This window comes from Neofelis nebulosa, chromosome 1, assembly GCF_028018385.1.
Source record: "Neofelis nebulosa isolate mNeoNeb1 chromosome 1, mNeoNeb1.pri, whole genome shotgun sequence".
Classification (NCBI taxonomy): Eukaryota; Metazoa; Chordata; class Mammalia; order Carnivora; family Felidae; genus Neofelis; species Neofelis nebulosa.
In genome coordinates this window covers 242,381,860-242,399,440 of record NC_080782.1, presented here as the reverse complement: position 1 = coordinate 242,399,440, position 17,581 = coordinate 242,381,860, and the positions used below count along the sequence as shown (strand labels likewise).

At 40.6% G+C, this 17,581-nt stretch overlaps 1 protein-coding gene across 9 annotated transcripts in view; it reads left to right on the top strand.

Annotated features, from left to right (window-relative positions):
* IFT88 (intraflagellar transport 88) overlaps positions 1-17,581 on the top strand; it is a 132,958-nt gene that overhangs the window by 64,505 nt on the left and 50,872 nt on the right. For all 9 annotated transcript variants that reach the window (XM_058690327.1, XM_058690316.1, XM_058690305.1 and 6 more), the window contains 4 exons: positions 2,602-2,701; positions 7,018-7,104; positions 13,662-13,848; positions 15,639-15,747. In XM_058690327.1, coding sequence (XP_058546310.1) covers positions 2,602-2,701; positions 7,018-7,104; positions 13,662-13,848; positions 15,639-15,747 — 483 coding nt within the window. The remainder of the gene's footprint in view (positions 1-2,601; positions 2,702-7,017; positions 7,105-13,661; positions 13,849-15,638; positions 15,748-17,581) is intronic.

Sequence of the window (17,581 nt, the reverse complement as noted above, 5' to 3'; positions counted from 1 at the left end):
AGTTAGCCATACTCTTTTAGCTTTAGAAACTTCTCTACAGGACGTTTAGAACAAGTTCTCAAGAGCTGCCCTGGAGGGCATTCAGAAACCCCCCAGAGTTTATTCTCAAAAAAGCTCTTTTTCTATCCAAGCTGAAATCCCAAGGTCAGACTCATCTTCCATGACATAATTCTCTCCTATCTCTGGAAGGAATTTCTGTCTCCCTAGGCATCTGCTAGTATCCTGAAATCCCCTCCACCAGCGTTCCCAAGGGTCTCAACAAAGGTATCTTCATTGTTTCTCCTGGGAAGCCACAAAGAGGATTTCTTTTTCTTTTTTTTTTTTAAATTTTTTCAAATTTACATCCAAATTAGTTAGCATATAGTGCAACAATGATTTCAGGAGTCGATTCCTTAGTGCCCCTTACCCATTTAGCCCATCCCCCTCCCACAACCCCTCCAGTAACCCTCAGTTTGTTCTCCATATTTATGAGTCTCTTCTGTTTTGTCCCCCTCCCTGTTTTTATATTACTTTTCTTTCCCTTCCCTTATGTTCATCTGTTTTGTCTCTTAAAGTCCTCATATGAGTGAAGTCTTATGATTTTCGTCTTTCTCTGACTAATTTCGCTTAGCATAATACCCTCCAGTTCCATCCACGTAGTTGCAAATGGCAAGATGTCATTCTTTTTGATTGCCGAGTAATACTCCATTGTATATATATACCACATCTCCTTTATCCATTCATCTCTTGATGGACATTTGGGCTCTTTCCACGCTTTGGCTATTGTGGATAGTGCTGCTATAAACATGGGGGTGCAAGTGTCCCTTCGAAAGAGCACACCTGTATCCCTTGGATAAATGCCTAGTAGTGCAGTTGCTGGGTCGTAGGGTAATTCCATTTTTAGTTTTTTGAGGAACCTCCATCCTGTTTTCCAGAGTGGCTGCACCAGCTTGCATTCCCAAGTGGTATTTTTATTTTCACTTTACTTTTGATGATTCTGTGTTCTTAATTTAAGGTGTGTCTCTTGTAAGCAATACAGAGTTTCAAACTGAGTATAGATATCTCTAGAATGCCTTTCCCCAGTCTGGTTTAGATTCTCTGCCACTGCATTCTTGTGTTCCTTTGTAATAGTTCTTACACGAACTTAATTGACTGGTCTGCATCCCCTGTAAGGGCATGAACCATATTTTGTTTATCCTTTTTTAGCCCCTGTATATTTGGTATATAATGTCTGACATCTAGTAGACATTCAACAAGTGTCAGTGGTTTCCAGATTATTAGCTTGGAGCCCTCACACCCTCATTAGCCATGTCTCCAGGCTCCTTTGTTGGGGGTGGGGCTGGGGACAGAGGGCCATTCAAAGGGGGGCCAGGCAGGCAGGGCTTCAAGTCCTCTCTCTCCACTGCAAGCAGAAGTGCTCTTTTATAAGTCAAAGATAAAATGAAAGATTCTACCTGAAGAAAGAGATCTTTTGCTTTAATGTTTTCAAATTATTTGTCCAGGCCAGTGGCTTTGAAACATTTTTGAACCAGAACCTCAGACATTTATTTTACATAGTTTACAGAAACATGTTGCATGAAAAAATCATTGCCCTTATTATGTGTATTGCCCTTTAGTATTTTCTTCTTCTCTTTTTTTAAATAAAGGTCATGATCCACTAAACTGATTTCAGTTGACCTCAATTTGAAAGAAAGTCTTGGTGAAGTGGGTTTTGCTGTCAATAAAAATTGGGTTTCAGATTTTCACTTGACAGTTTGCTAGCTGTGTGATCTCAGATCTTCCGTTTTCCTATCTGTAAAACAGAGAGCATGCCTGTCTTTCAGGGTTGTTGTGGGGATTAAATGTGATAATGCTGGAGCGCCTGGGTGGCTCAGTTGGTTAAGCATCTGGCTCTTGATTTCGGCTCAGGTCACAATCTCGAGGTTCATGGGGTCGAGCCCTGCATCAGGCTCTATGCTGACAGCGCAGAGCCTGCTTGGGACTCTCTCTCCCTCTCTCTCTGCCCCTCCCCTGCTCACGTGCATGTGTGCGCTCTCTCTCTCTCTCTCGCTCTCTCTCTCTCGCTCTCTCTAGAAAACTAAGCATTAAAAAAAAACAAACTATTAAGTGTGATAATGCTTATGAAGGAATTAATGCAGTGCCTGATATATAGTTAAAAACAAACGTTCTGTGTCCTTTGGGGAACAGATCTATAATCGTCAAGTTTGGACACAAAACTTAAACATACTCTACAAATTCTATAGAATTTTTCTCACCATCGGAGCATTTAAGATGAAAAAATACATAGAAATACTTTTACCTGTTACAAATTAAAATTGTTTTAGTAGTTAAGTTAAAAATGAGACTATGGATATAAATCATTTAAAATACCATAAATAATTAGAAGTGACAACAAGCTAATGAAAAGTTGGGTAAAAAAATCAGTAGTTGAGTAAAAAAAAAAATCAGTTTAGAACTGAAGAATTTAGTAACTTACTGCCTGCATCGGAAGAAATCAAGTGCTTAGCCTTAGTTAGTGCTAGGGACACTTTAAAATTTTTTTGAAAAGTCAGTTTTAAGGAAGCCGCCAGCAACATAAAAATGCCAAAACAAAGTAACTTTTTTTTATGCTTTACATCATAGGTGTGTTGAAGTTGTGAAAGCCTCTCAGTATGTAGAGCTAGCAAATGATCTGGAAATAAACAAAGCAATTACGTACTTGAGACAAAAGGACTTTAACCAAGTAAGTTTTTTAAAGTTTTAGACGTTTTATATGTTAATTGGTCAAAGCAATAATATTGGGAAACTGCTTCTAGAATATTGTCATCTGTGATTATTCTGAGTTATATTTTTATTTGTGTTAACGTAATTTCTATTAATATAGTATTACTTTAATTTTGACCTGTTTGTCCTCTTCGTCCCAGCGTAAATACTTTTCATGTAACGCATGGTTCCTAAATTACTAAACCATGTTCTAGTCCAGAGAACAACTTTTCCCCTAGAGGTTTTCAAACTGTTCTCTAAACCTGTAAGGTTTTTTAGAGGCAGGGAAGGCCAAGAGCCCAACTAGCAGCATGGTGCTTCCATCGTCCTGTCTTCACCAGAGAGCTTTCCCGTGACCTGTTTTGTGTATTTGGTTTACTCTGGAACATTGCTTTGGGCATAAAAGGGTCCCATTGCTAAGCACAATTTCACAGTCCTCCAGGACATCTTGCTGGTATCACTGCTACCTTGCTGCCTTGGGTCAAGATGGAATGGGTGCTCCCCCCTCCGTAGTCTTTAAAATATTTTGTGTTCCATTTGCATTTTCAAGATTTTAATTAGTTTACTTATGTTTTAAAAATGTAATTTCTGCTTTCTTTTCAACATTGCTGCTTTGACTTTGTGTTTCTTTTGTTTGTATATTGTAAGTATGATGAGGTGGGTATAATAAACCTTAGTTGAAAGGAACACTGTTAGGTTAAAAGGGATTGGGTTGACATAACTCATAATGACCATTTGACGAGGACTACTTTATTTACAATTCAAGTAAAAGAGAAAAATATATACCTTCTAATATGAGGTTATACTTCTGTAGCTAAGTAAAGATGCTGAAATCTCAGAGTGTGGTTCTTTGTGATGGTAGTTCTGCTTTGTAGTCACCTTTGTAATAGAGAAAAAATCCATAAAAAGCCAAAGGTAGATGAAATGAAGTAGTTTGGGCTGAAGGCCCGTGATCATGTGTGGACAGATGCAGTGGAATGCAGAAACCAGTAGCTTAGATGGCATCAGTCGGGAAAGAAAGCCAAAATGAAAATATATCTATTTTCCTAATTGTTTGTGGGGGGGAGAAAAGAAAACACAACCCAAATTAACAATTTGTTTTGCTGTTTATAGCTAAATTTAATTTTATTGGTACACTTTTATCAGTTTCACTGGTAAAGGAATCGATGTTATAATATTTTATTTTGATTAATTGAATTTTTAAAGATTTTTATTTTTATGTAATTTCCACACCCAACATGAGACTTGAACTCACAACCCCAAGATCAAGAGTCACACGCTCCACTGATTGAGCCACCCAGGCATCCCTATAATATATTTTATTTTTAAAAACAGTAATATTGGGGGTTGCCTAGCTGGCTCAGTTGGTAGAGCATGTGGCTTTTGATCTCAGGGTCATGAGTTCAAGCCCCACATTGGTCGTGGAGCCTACTTAAAAAAAAATTTAAAAACAAATATTGGCTATGCATTCATTGAACGTGTAAAAGAACGGTTTTGAAAACCACCCATTTCAAAGCAAAAAATCTTGAAAATATTCCTTTTATTAGAATAGTTACATAGCATTTTTAGAATAGTTTAGAAATTTTAAGTATGAAATGTTTTTATTCTCTCAGATGTTTTTAAATGAATGTTTTAAAGTTCAGAATATTTCTGTTATTTTAAATAGTAGCGCTGCATCATTTTTTACATATTATTTGAATTCATAGTAACCTTTTTGTGGGGAGAATAACTTGGTGTTATATGTAGTCTTAAAGTCTTGTTAACAGTGAGCCGCAAATTAATAAAGATGAAAATTTTAAAATCTAAGACACTTAAAAAACATTTTTTTAAGTTTCTTTATTTTAAGAGAGAAAGAGATAGTGTGAGTGGGGGAGGGAGAGAGGGGGAGAGAGAAAACGAGAGAAAGAATCCCAAGCAGGCTATGCGCTGCGAGTGCAGAGTCCAATGCAGGGCTTGAACTCACAAAACCACAAGATCATGACCCGAGCCAAAACCAAGAGCTGGATGCTTAACCAACTGAGCCACCCAGACGCCACATCTAAGGCACTTTATTAATAGCTTTATTAATAGTATGAATAGCTGTTTCTAAAAGGAATGATGTAAGCTAAACTACTATATGGCATTCCATTTTTTTTTTTAATTTTTTTAACGTTTATTTATTTTTGAGACAGGGAGAGACAGCATGAACGGGGGAGGGTCAGAGAGAGAGGAAGACAGAATCTGAAACAGGCTCCGGGCTCTGAGCTGTCAGCACGGAGCGTGACGCGAGGCTCGAACTCACGGACCGCGAGATCATGACCTGAGCCGAAGTCGGATGCCCAACCGACTGAGCCACCCAAACGCCCCATTCCATTTTTTTTAATTGTTGTTGTTAGCTTGCTTTTGACAATCTACTTACAGATTTCATAAATATCAGAAAACTGATTATTTTCTCTCTACACTTTACTTTTGAGAATTTAATGGATACATGAGTTACACCTATTCATGTGCCTTATATTTTAAATTAACACATACATTTATTTTGACACAATCTAAAACTAAAGTTTAAAACCTCAGAATTCTTACTCAAAGTGAAATGTATCTTATAAAACTTAGAGATTCAAAACAGCAGTGACTTTTACATTAATAGCCATGGACGTTGTATAAAGAGTCAATGACATAACTCCTATAGGATGAACAACATAAGTAGCAATAATTTCTGAAGTGTGTTTTAGGAACTTCTTGGCAGTTCTGCAGAAGATCCTTCCAAGAAAGTAAGTGAGAAAGAGAATCTCAAAAGTGAGCATATGATGTTGGGGTCTTTTTTCTTCTTTGTGGAATTATGAACTACTAGCCTAGAAACTTCAGTGATTTTCTTTAATCAAAAACCTTTGAAAAGAGGGGCACCTGGGTGACTCAGTCGGTTGAGCATGTGACTCTTGATCTTGGCTCAGATCATGATCTGAGGTCATGGGGTTGAGCCCTGCATTGGGCTCTGCTCTGGGCATGGAGCCTGCTTGCGATTCTCGCTCTCCCTCTCCCTTTTCGTCTGCCCCTCCCCTGCGCGTGCACTCTCTCTCTCAGAAAACAAACAAACAAAAAAACTTGAAAAGAATAATTACTTCTATTGGAACCTACATATGTAGAATGTATCCTTAAAAAAATTGAGTCAGCACACTAAATGGTGCTATACTCGAGGCTTCGTTTGGGGTCAGACACTTTCACAGCACACAGATTTGTCAAGATATTTTCACCAGCAGCAGCTTGTGAGCATCGTAAAAACTAAAGCAGCGTTTTTGGTTGGGCTCCACTCTCTCCAAGAGCAGAAAGTGCCCAAAGCCATGCATTTTCTGTTCAGTATATGTATCTTGAAGGAAGGAAGGAAAACCCATTGCCTTTACCTGCTTTTTTTCCTGTTATTTCTCAGGCATTTCTAGATTGAGTACTCACTTCTCATGTAAGGTGTCTGACCATTCCAAATATCCTGTTTGGTTAGGATGGTCTCAGACCTGCCAAGTGGTTAAAAATGTACTTTCATTTCTCATGGCTTGAAAGTATAATTATATTTGGAACTACTTGAGATAATTTTTTGTCGTAGTCCCAGAATTAGTTTCTGTCATCAGTTTTGGAAAAATTCTCGACCATTAGTCTTTCTTTCCTTTCTGGAGTTCCAGTTATGTTTGTCTTAGACCTTTTTGCTATGTTCCCATATGTCTCTTTTTTTCATCTGAGACCTTTTTTTCATCTCTTCCTTTCCTTTGCTTATTTAGTCTGAACATTTTCTGGGATCTTGACCTTCAGATCCTGGTTGTCTCAGTAGTGCTGTAGTGCCTTCCAAAGATATTTTTAGTATTTTAATATAAATTTTCTAATTGTTCTCTGTAGAATGGTCTTCTGTAGGCTGATCTCTGATAGCCAATAGCAGAAATTCTGATTTGCAAAGAGTAAATTTGATTGTGTCCTTTAGGTAAAAACCTCACTTACACCCCATTATGCAGGATAGACACTAAACCGTGTCATAAGACTCACAAGGCGCAATATTTACTACTCTCTGGCTGTACCTACCCTACTGTGAAACCTCTCGGTTAAGTTCTTCATTTCAGTTATTGCACTTTTAGTTTTGCTGTGTCCTTTTTTATAAATGCCGATTCTCAGATGAAATTCTCATTCTGTCGTCTGTTTTCTTGACCATATCAGTCCCTTCCCTTTGTGTCCTCCCCTGGTGTGACACTCAAGACACAATGGTCTTTACAGCAGCCTTAAGCCTGGATACCGTCCTATTACAATGATCGTAACGTCCAGATATTTCATTTCTAGGCTGTGGAGACCTTAAAAATGTTTGAAAAAAAGGACAGTAGAGTGAAAAGTGCAGCTGCAACCAACCTCTCATTTCTGTATTATTTGGTAAGTTCCGGTGCTTTTACAACTAAGAGTGGATGATGTGGTGTTTTTATGTTGCTAAATTTCTCCCCGAAGAGCACGGCTAGAGAGAAGCTCCAAAGAAGACTGGTAGAGAATGTTAGTAGAATGGGGTGCCTAGAGGTCTGATCACGACAAGTTCTGGGCCAGGGGTTGAGTTTATGGATATGAGTGAGAGGACCATCTCAGAAGAAGAAGGGAAGGAGAAAAATTATGGTGGGTAAACATCACTCAGAAAATTACACAGTGCGGATCTGCGAGGTGGGCTAGAGATCGGTTTCAGCACCATGTTAGTAGTAAAGAAAGTGATGGCTCAGGTTACATGATTTACGTAAGGTACCGTGTCATCTATAAGAAGCCTACTTTGAGCATCGGCCGGATCCCAATCATGGGGAATACCAAAAGTCTAAAAGCTCACTAAAAGGGAGCTTCTTAATTTGGAACAAAGGAGGCATGCGGGTAGACTCAGACGGAAGAAAGGAAGGTTGGTTGAAAGTAGAGATAATAAGTGTTTCAGAAATTCAGAGAAGGCACAAAACATTTTAATTTTGGGGAGACTAAAGGGATGAGCAAAAGCACAGAGACAGGAAAGGTGGGAGAGGACGTGAACATAAGGATCACTATATTTAGTTAAACCACATTCTCAGTTCCTCTTGGAACTTCTGGTTGGTGCGCCACTGAGAATCACTGCCGTGCTGAACTACTGTTAATGGTGGAAATTTTACCCCTACTCTGTTGTGATGGAAAAGAGATCGAGACCACTGGTGAGGAATGACAGCAGTATTTTAAGCCTACTGGCAAGACAGTGGTGCCAGGTGCAGGCTGAGAGGAAGCTGCAGATTAGGGAAAGATGCTGAGTGTTTTTCTAATATGCTTTTAAGATTTTTTGTAGCAGTGGTGATATATGTATATATATATTTATTTAAAAATTATGTTTATTTTTGAGAGAGAGAGAGAGACAGAGAGAGAGAGAGAGAGAGAGAGAGAGAGGGAGTGTGAGTGGGGGAGGGAGACACAGAATCCGAAGCAGGCTCCAGGCTCCGAGCTGTCAGCACAGAGCCCGACGCGGGGCTTGAACTCATGAACCGTGAGATCATGACTTGAGCCGAAGTTGGAGGCTCAACTGACTGAACCACCCAGGAGCCCCTACAGTGGTGATATATTTAAATAGTAATGGCCAGGGGCACCTGGGTGGCGCAGTCGGTTAAGCGTCCGACTTCAGCCAGGTCACGATCTCGCGGTCCGTGAGTTCGAGCCCCGCGTCAGGCTCTGGGCTGATGGACGGCTCGGAGCCTGGAGCCTGTTTCCGATTCTGTGTCTCCCTCTCTCTCTGCCCCTCCCCCGTTCATGCTCTGTCTCTCTCTGTCCCAAAAATAAATAAAAATCGTTGAAAAAATAAATAAATAAATAAATAAATAAATAAATAAATAAATAAATAAATAAATAAATAGTAATGGCCAACAAGCATGTGGAACTGATCTCAGATGGGAAATCAGGGATAGAGATGATTTGATGATTGTCTGCGTAGAGGTCAGAGCTTTGATAATAGATGCTATGGGCTGATCGTGTGTGTCCTCCTCCCCCAACCAAATTTATATGTTGAAGCCCAAATGTGACTGTATTTGGAGGGACTTGGAGAGATACTTAGGGTTAGATGAAGTCATGAGAGCAGGTCCCCTGATGGGATTAGCGCCCTTATTAGAAGAGAAGGAACCAGAGTCCTCTCCCCCTGAGGACACAGCAAGATGTCCTCCTGCAAACCAAGAAGTGGCTCTCAGCAGACACCACATTGGCCAGCATCTTGATCTGGGATCTCCCAGCCTCCAGAACTATGAGAAATAAACGTTTGCTGTTTAAGCCAGTCTGTGGTATTTGCTATAGCAGCCTGAACTAAGACAATAGAGGGTATCTCCAGGGGCGAGAGTGTAGCACAGAACTGAGAACTGACTTTGGGATTCACATACATTAAAGAGGCAAAAATAAGAATCAGATCAAGAAGATGGGAAAGGAACTACAGTATGATGCCTTTGAAGTAAAGGAAAAAAGGAAGGCACAAAGAGGAAGTATATAACATTGAAATCAGAGAGGTAGTCCATGAGAACGAAGGCTAGGAGAGGCACTTTTGCTGGTGAGACAGCAAACTCCGAGCTGGAGATTAGCCAGAATGCAGTTTCCGGGGCAGATCTCTTTGGATCAGTATGTCAGTGAGAAGGGTTGGAAGCGTCACAGAGTGGAGGAGGGGGAAATTGGGCTGTGATGCAGTCACCACAGTCCTTAGCCAACTCTGTGGGACCCCCTGACTTGGGATGGCTGTGCAGCCCTGTCCCCCACTGCGGTGAGGGGGACGGGGCCTTTGTGCCTCCGCATCAACCAGTCACTGGAGTCAGCCTGCTCACCAGGAAGGGGGTGCAGCTTTGGGCAAGGCACCTCTTTCTCATGGGGCTAGAGTAATTCACAGAGTGGGCTGACAGCTGAGGCCGTGGCCAGCAGCATTCCCAGCACTTCTGAAGGACAGGTCTGGGGGCTGAAGCATGGCCTCCATTACAGTCATTACATTTGAATTTAGAAGATCACTTGTAAATTTTGTGCAAATGGTTTAATTAGCGACCAGATCTTGACCAAGTTTGATGAATGTGTGGGAGGAGACCAAGAAGATTTTTTTAAAAAGAAAGAAAAATAGCTAGATTTAGGCGACTGAGCAGAGCTATCAGAGTATCTGATCAATAGTTTGTTGCACGTAGTTCTTGGGAAAATGGTTATTTTGAGGCAACGTAATGGGCCTGGTATATGATATATATTGAACATATATTATTGGTACCTAGTATGTGGTTGTATCAGTTTCTGTTGCTCTGGAATAAGCTGCCCCAAAATGTAGTGGCTAAAATAACTGTGTATTTCCTCACATTCTACCTGAACAGGCTGGGCTCACTTGGGTGGTCCTTCTGCTGATCTGGCCCGGGGTCACACATCCTGCTGCCATCATCTGAAGTTTGACTGAGGCAGCATGGTCCAAATGCTTCCCTCACATGTGAGACTTAGCTGAGCCGTTGACCAGCATCTCGTTCCTCCACCTCCTCCTCCAGCAGGGGAGCCCAGCCTTCTTACGTGGGGCAGGGTCCACGAGAGGAGACCCCAGTGCACTCAGGTGGTTACCAGGCTCCTGTGTGCGTTGAATTTGTTGTTATCTTACTGGGCAAAACCAACACGGGAGAGAACCATTCAAGGGCCTGAATACTGGGAGGTGTGATCCTTTGGGGCCACTATTTTAATGATCTGTCACTGCCTGCATTCAGGGTATCCTTTCCATATGCAAAATGTACTCAGCCCTCCAGGGACTCTCATAGTCTCACCTGTCACAGCATCAGGCCCAAGAGCCATCATCTGCTTGGGGTCTAGATAGAGGTGGGCTTTCTCAGGTGCAGGTCCTCTTGACCCAAAGGTCTGCGAACAGGAAAACACACCGTGTCTCCCATACACTTCACATACTCCGATGAGATAAGAGTAGGGTCACTGTAATAGATACTCTTGTTCCAAAGGGGTGAGATGGAGGCACCTCACACCCATTAGTCCTTAGTGGGTCAGACATCTAGCTAAGCACATGTGGTCCACGCCCCCGAAAGTGAGGAAGGGGACGTTCCTTAGGTAGGGCTCAGCTCTGATCCCTGGGAGTGGTGCCCTAATCCTTTGGTCTCTTGTGGCTCTTGGCTCTGCATTCTGGGAACACTTCCTTTTACAGAAAAAATAACCTGTATTTGCAGCTGATTAACTTTCTTAGCCTGCTTTCTGCCCAGAAAAATTGGGGACCCGGAGGCTGTCTTTCATTTTGGACGGTCTGTCCCTTTAATCCAAGCTGGCAATGCTTAAACTGGTACAACTCCCTTAAAGACTTGGCAGGTTTCCTATAAATCTCATTTGGGGTGCCCACATGCCCCAAGAGCTACATCCACAGTGGTTTTCAAGGCAGACAGACCCCTTTCCACTTAGGTGCATGAGGCTGCTGTGGCACAGAGCCCCAAAGATATTTGGAAGCTTTTTTCTACCTTAAAGAGGAGTGCCTCCTTTGCCAGGCACTACCTTAAATCTTCCTGAGATATTTCCAAAGGGCATTACAGCCGCACCCTTGATCTGATCTCTGCCCTGCAACCAGTTCTTACTCTGAGACTTGCTGCCCAGAGAAACTAGAGACATGAAATAATTTTATTTTCTGGCCCAACACGTCCTTGTTTTTCTATATTTCTGCCAAACTCTAGTTGGAAAATCTGAAGTTTTCTCTTAAGCTCCTCTCTCACTGTACCTTATCAGACCCAATTAAAGTAAATTAATGGGCACTTTTAACCTCCTGCTCAGAAATCTCCTGGGCCACACGCACATATTTACTAAGTACACGTTCTGTCTTCCAAGTCAGTGTAGATGGCAGTTTTCCCAGTTTTATGACTGCAAAACATGACTTGCCCTTTATCTAGCCTCTGATAACAATTCCTTACTCCTTCTCCATCCTCCACTACTATGGCTCTAGTGCTTTCCAGATTTTGCCTGCTGCCTAGTCCAAAAGACAAGGTTTTTATGTTTTGAGTTTTTTATGACAGTAGCACCCCACTTTTAAGTATCAATTTTTTTTTTAACATTTATTTATTTTTGAGACAGAGAGAGACAGAGCATGAACGGGGGAGGGTCAGAGAGAGAGGGAGACACAGAATCTGAAACGGGCTCCAGGCTCTGAGCAGTCAGCACAGAGCCCGATGCGGGGCTCAAACTCACATACCGCGAGATCGTGACCTGAGCCGAAGTCGGACGCTTAACTGACTGAGCCACCCAGGCGCCCCTAAGTATCAATTTTTATATCAAAGTTCAGAGTCCACACAAATACATGAATATTCATAACAGCATTATTCATAATAAACGAAAGTGGGAGGGCACAATCCAGGTGTCCATCAACAGTGAATGGATAAACAAAATGTGGCCTATCCATACAATGGGATATTATTCAGCGATGAACAGGAATGAAATACTGATGCATAGTACAACATGGATGAACCTTGAAAACATTTTGCTAAGCAAAGAAGCCAAAGAAAAGAAGCCGCATGTTATACGGTTGTGTTTATTATGAAATGTCCAGAATAAACAAATCCATGGAGGTGGAAACCAGATTAGTGGCTGTCAGGGGCCAGAGCAGGTGGGAGAATGGGGAGTGACTGCTAATGGGTACAGGATATTTTGTGGGGGGGGTGATAAAAATGTTGTAGAAATGGATGTTGGTGATGGTGGTACAATTTTTTGAATGTGTAAATGCCTCAAAAATGTACATTTATCTGACCTGTGAATTGTATCTCAGTGTTTTGAAAGTTCATTCGGGGAAGCAGTCACTGTGAGTATCATGGGAGAAGGGATGTGGGAGCTAGAATTTACCCAGTGGTGGGGGAGCTGTGGGTGAAGGTGCAGAAGGGGGGTCAGGGGCCTGAGAAGGGATCAGCAGTCAGTGTATGAGTGGCCCAGCGTGTCCAGCAGCCACATGAAGGGGGAGTTCTTGGAGAGACCTTTGGGAAGCAGTTGCTTCTGCACAACTGCCTCCTCCGTGGGTCCGGAGCCAAGCCCCATCGGGGATCGGGGTCACTGTGCTCAGCAGGGACAGCACAGTTGGGAGGCAGAAGCAGACAGGCTGGAACCCACCGGCGTTTCTGCATCAGTCCTGCAACTGATGACCAGAAAAAGACCTTCAGAGAGCAAAAGCTGCTGCTTCGTGTCTGCGTCCCGCATGTGCTACAAGTTCCTTTCAGCCGGCTGTGGACAAGAACCATGCAGGGAAGGGGATTCTGGGAAATCTGGTTCCTGGCTTAAGCAAGCCGGCACAGATGGTTCCCTATTTAAGGGTTGAGAGGTCTATGTCGCTTAAGTGAGTGATGTTAAGGTCCTTTGGCGGAAGAGACAGAACTAAGGCTTGCTAGAAACGCCAGACCTAGTAGGTGACGCGACCAGTTGGAAGGACGGGAAAGCTAGTGGTGCCTTTGTAGCCAGCTCAGGGCTTCCGGTGTACTGCAGCTGTGACGTGAAATCCGGGTGTTCAGAATGGAGCCACTTAGGGGCGGCTGGGTGGCCCAGTCTGTTGACCGCCTGACTCTTGATTTTGATTCAGGTCATGATCCCGGAGTGGTGGAATCGAGCCCTGCATTGGGCTCTGCCCTGAGTGTGGAGCCTGCTTAAGATTCTCTGCCTCCTGCCCCCTCCTCATCCTGTACTCACTCTCTCTCTAAAGCTAAAAACAAATAGACAAAAAACCCATTAATAAAATGGAGCCACTTACATGTAGTGTTGTTATTCAAACCACGAGACTGTGAAGTCAGTCATTAGAAACTTGGGTAGTTGAAAGAACACGATGATTAAAAATCTTGTAGAATAAGTCTGTCAAGATCAAGATATATAAAATATTTCTGTTTATCATATTTGTAATCTCAGAAAATCTGTTTATCATGTCTGTAGCCCAGAACAGTCAGTAGAGATATTTGACGAACCCCAAATAATTTGTGTGTGTTTTGTACTTTGTTTAGGAAAATGAATTTGCACAAGCCAGTAGCTATGCAGATTTAGCTGTGAACTCTGATAGATATAATCCCTCAGCTCTGACTAACAAAGGGAATACAGTTTTTGCAAACGGTGATTATGAGAAGGCAGCTGAATTCTATAAAGAGGCTCTAAGAAATGATTCTTCTTGTACTGAAGCACTTTATAATATTGGTAAGTAAAATAGGCAGAATTGCTTTGTCTTTCTCCTTTACAATTTTTTCTTTCTTTTCTTATTTTAAATTGACTTACAGAGCTCCAGTTCATTAGTGGAGGAGACTGACTGACTTCCCAAATTCCTGCGAATACTGAATATTCAGCTTTTGCCAAACTGATAGGTGGGAAAACAAACAAACGAACACATTTTCTTTATGAGCAGTTTCAAACACAAAAATTGGACAGAAAAATACCCATGTCCCTTACCAACTATATTTAACACACTTCAACATTTTGTCATATTTACATCAGGTTTGGTTTTTAGCGAACGAAACGTTTTAAGACCTGAAGGCACATCTTATTCCCTTCCTTGCCTTTCAGGGTCCCCTGAAATGGGTGTCATTCCTTCCTGTTCTTGAGTTTGCAGTGCGACAAACACATGTTGATACAATACTGCTTCTTATCTCTTGGGTTATTAATGAAGTTTCTTTTGAGATTTTCTTCTCCCTGCATAGCTGTGTTTTTCTGTTTCTGGCTTGTTTGTTTTACCTTCTGTGTTTCGTGTCGTAAACTTTCCTCAGATGTCTGATGAACCTGGCCTGTCTTCTCACATTTAGCAGTTTGCAGCTAAAGCTGAGCGGGATCTCTGAGGCCACAAGGGAGACTGATGTGCTGGCACGCTGCCACGGGGCCATCTGCCTGATCTGCGTAGTTGGGGAACTGCCCGCTAGTCAATTGATCCAATTGGATCCTTCCTCCCAGAGAGGAGTCTTTAATCTCCTGCCAGATGCAAAAGGAAGACCTGGCTGGGTTGGGAGGAATTAGCCATTTTAGATGGAGTCAAGGAGAGTTTAAAGTCATGTTGGAGCAAGGGAGGGTGGGACCGTTCGGGAATCGGGGAAAGAGCAGAGGGAAGTGAATAGCAGAGGCCTTAATGCAGGAGATTTCTTGCCTAGATATTTATTTATTTATTCTCTTTATAAGTTTTAAGTACTTTTCCTAGTCTGTTGCTTAGCTTTTAATTGGTCATTTGTTTTGTCAAACAGGTTTTCTAATTTTATAGAGTCAAATTTGGCTTTTGGAAAGTTTGTGGCTTCATTTATTTATTGCTTTACAAAGCCCTTCCCTACCCCAAAATTATAAAATCATTTTCCTATATTTTCTTTTCATACGTTTACATCTTTGTTTTTTTCTATTTAGTTTTTTTTTATTATAAATTTATTGTCAAATTGGTTTCCGTACAACACCCAATGCTCATCCCAACAGGTGCCCTCCTCCATGCCCATCACCCACCCCCCATCAACCCTCAGTTTGTTCTCAGTTTTTAGGAGTCTCTTATGTTTTGGCTCCCTCCCTCTCTAACCATTTTTTTTTCTTCTATTTAGTTTTAAAGTAAGTTTTGGGTGTATTCAAAACAGGAATACATTCAAAATAGGAATCTACATGTTTTAATTCACGTGTAGTCGGTTGTCCTGGCTCCATTTCTTACTAGTCCCTTAGTCCCCGTTAAGTTTCAACCCCCATTAATTCTGTAACTGAGTCAGTTTCTGAACTGTGCATGCTGCTAGTCTGTCTACTCCTGTTTCCCTGCCGCACTTTAAAATCACGATAGTGCTCTAGCATGTTTTGGTATCTGCCCAACAATAGTGGAAAAGCCCCTCCCCTGCCTTTTTTCTTTTTGAAAAAAATTCCCATCATCTCTCTCTTCTGGATGAATATTTACATATATTTAAAAATTTATCCTGTGACTTTGAGAAAATTACTTACCAGTAATAATGCTTACAGCTTTTCTTTTTCTTCTTTTTAAGGCCTTACCTATAAGAGGCTAAACCGGCTTGATGAAGCTTTGGACTGTTTCCTGAAACTTCATGCAATCCTAAGAAACAGTGCCCAAGTTCTTTACCAGATAGCAAATGTGTATCTTATGTGAAAAACTTGAGGACAGTTGTTAATTCACTCAATTGGTGATTGAGTACCAGTCGTTAAATAACCTTAGCCAATGAGGTAATTGATGAGGATAATATTTTAAATCCTATCACATTAATATGTGATAAAAATATTATTTGAGTGATACAGCTTTATTTTTTAATTTTAATTCCAGTATTTTACATTTTTATAAAATGTGTATCTTTTTAATTTTTAATTCTATTATATATAATATAATATAATATAATATAATATAATATAATATAATACAATACAATATAATTACTCTAGTGTTATCTTAGTTTCAGGTGTACAATATAGTGATTCAACAACTCTATACATTACTCAGTGCTCATCGTGATGAGTATACTCTAATCCCTATCACCTGTTTTACCCATCTCCCCGCCCCCATCTTCTCTCTGGTAACCCTCAGTTTGTTGTCAATAGTTAAGAGTGTGTTTTTTGGTTGATCCTGTTTTAAAAGATCATTTGCATTATAAAAGAAATTATTAAAAGGTTAACACTATTATTTCTTAATTTGGGGGGAAAATAATTGAAATAGTAATTGAGTACAGATGTTTAGTACACATAAGCTATTATTGACTGTAGGTTAGATTGTATTAACTCTGAGTCTTGTAGGGTATTTTTGAAGCAGTAACTTACTGTTTAAAAGGAAAATATTTATTACTGATTAGTACTGCTGATTGAGTTCAGTTAATTTATCTTCATTATTTTAGCTGACATATAGGCTTAATGAGTATAACTCTCCAAAGGCCTTTACCCTACAAAATTAGCCAGTAGTTTATATGAATTCACTCATTCCGTTCATTCAGTAGTCACTTATTGACTGTGTGCTGTGCCACAGTCACAGTATTATGTTTAGAACTCTGGGGAATGTGGAAAAGTAAAACATTCCTCCCTTGTCAGTTTCTTCTACAACTCCTGGCTCTCTTTAGTTTGTTTGTTTTCTTTTTTCCCTCCTGCCTTTGGTTAGAAAAGCAGAAATTTGTTAATGTTTTTAATGCCTTTGAAACTATTTGAAAAACATTTTAATTTCTCCCCTTATTTTAAAAATAATCTTTCAAAACAACATTTGGGAAGAGTTAAAATCTTATGTAGGTTTTTAAGTTACCATTATCTTGATACAAGTTAGTTTCTTTTTTTTAAGTGTTTATTTATTTTTTGAGAGAGAGAGAGCATGAGCAGGGAAGGGGAAGAGAGAGATGGGGACAGAAGATTCAAAGCAGGCCACACGCTGACAGAAGCAAGCCCGATGTGGGGCTTGAACTCACAAATGGTGAGATCATGACTGGAGTTAAAGTCAGATACAATCAACTGACCGAACCACCCAGGCACCCCTCTTGATACAACTTTTATACAGATGTTAGGGAAAAGTATGTTATGAGGTATATACCATTAATAATTTTAAGTACTATGTACTCTACTTTTGTTAGAGAGCATAAAACATTTTTTAATAAAGAAGCTATTTTTAGAGCAGAGGATTTCATGCTTATTCCTTTTAGCCTCTTTGTTTTGTCCACTTAATCTGTCTGAAATTGCCACTGTCGTGATCTGATACTTCCCAGTTTCTGACCAGCTTGGATTCAGTTAAGCAATTGATCATTTTAAGGATGTTTCAATCATTTTCTTATTTTTATATTTCTTTTATGGTATCACATTTGTCATCCTTAAAAACAGAAGCTTCTTTCTCAATGAAACTTTAGATTGGAATATGTTCATTTCATTGAGACATTTAATGTAAAAATAAATAGTAGTCAATAAGTATTGCTGTGAATAAATTATATAAGTGTATACAAAGGACTTA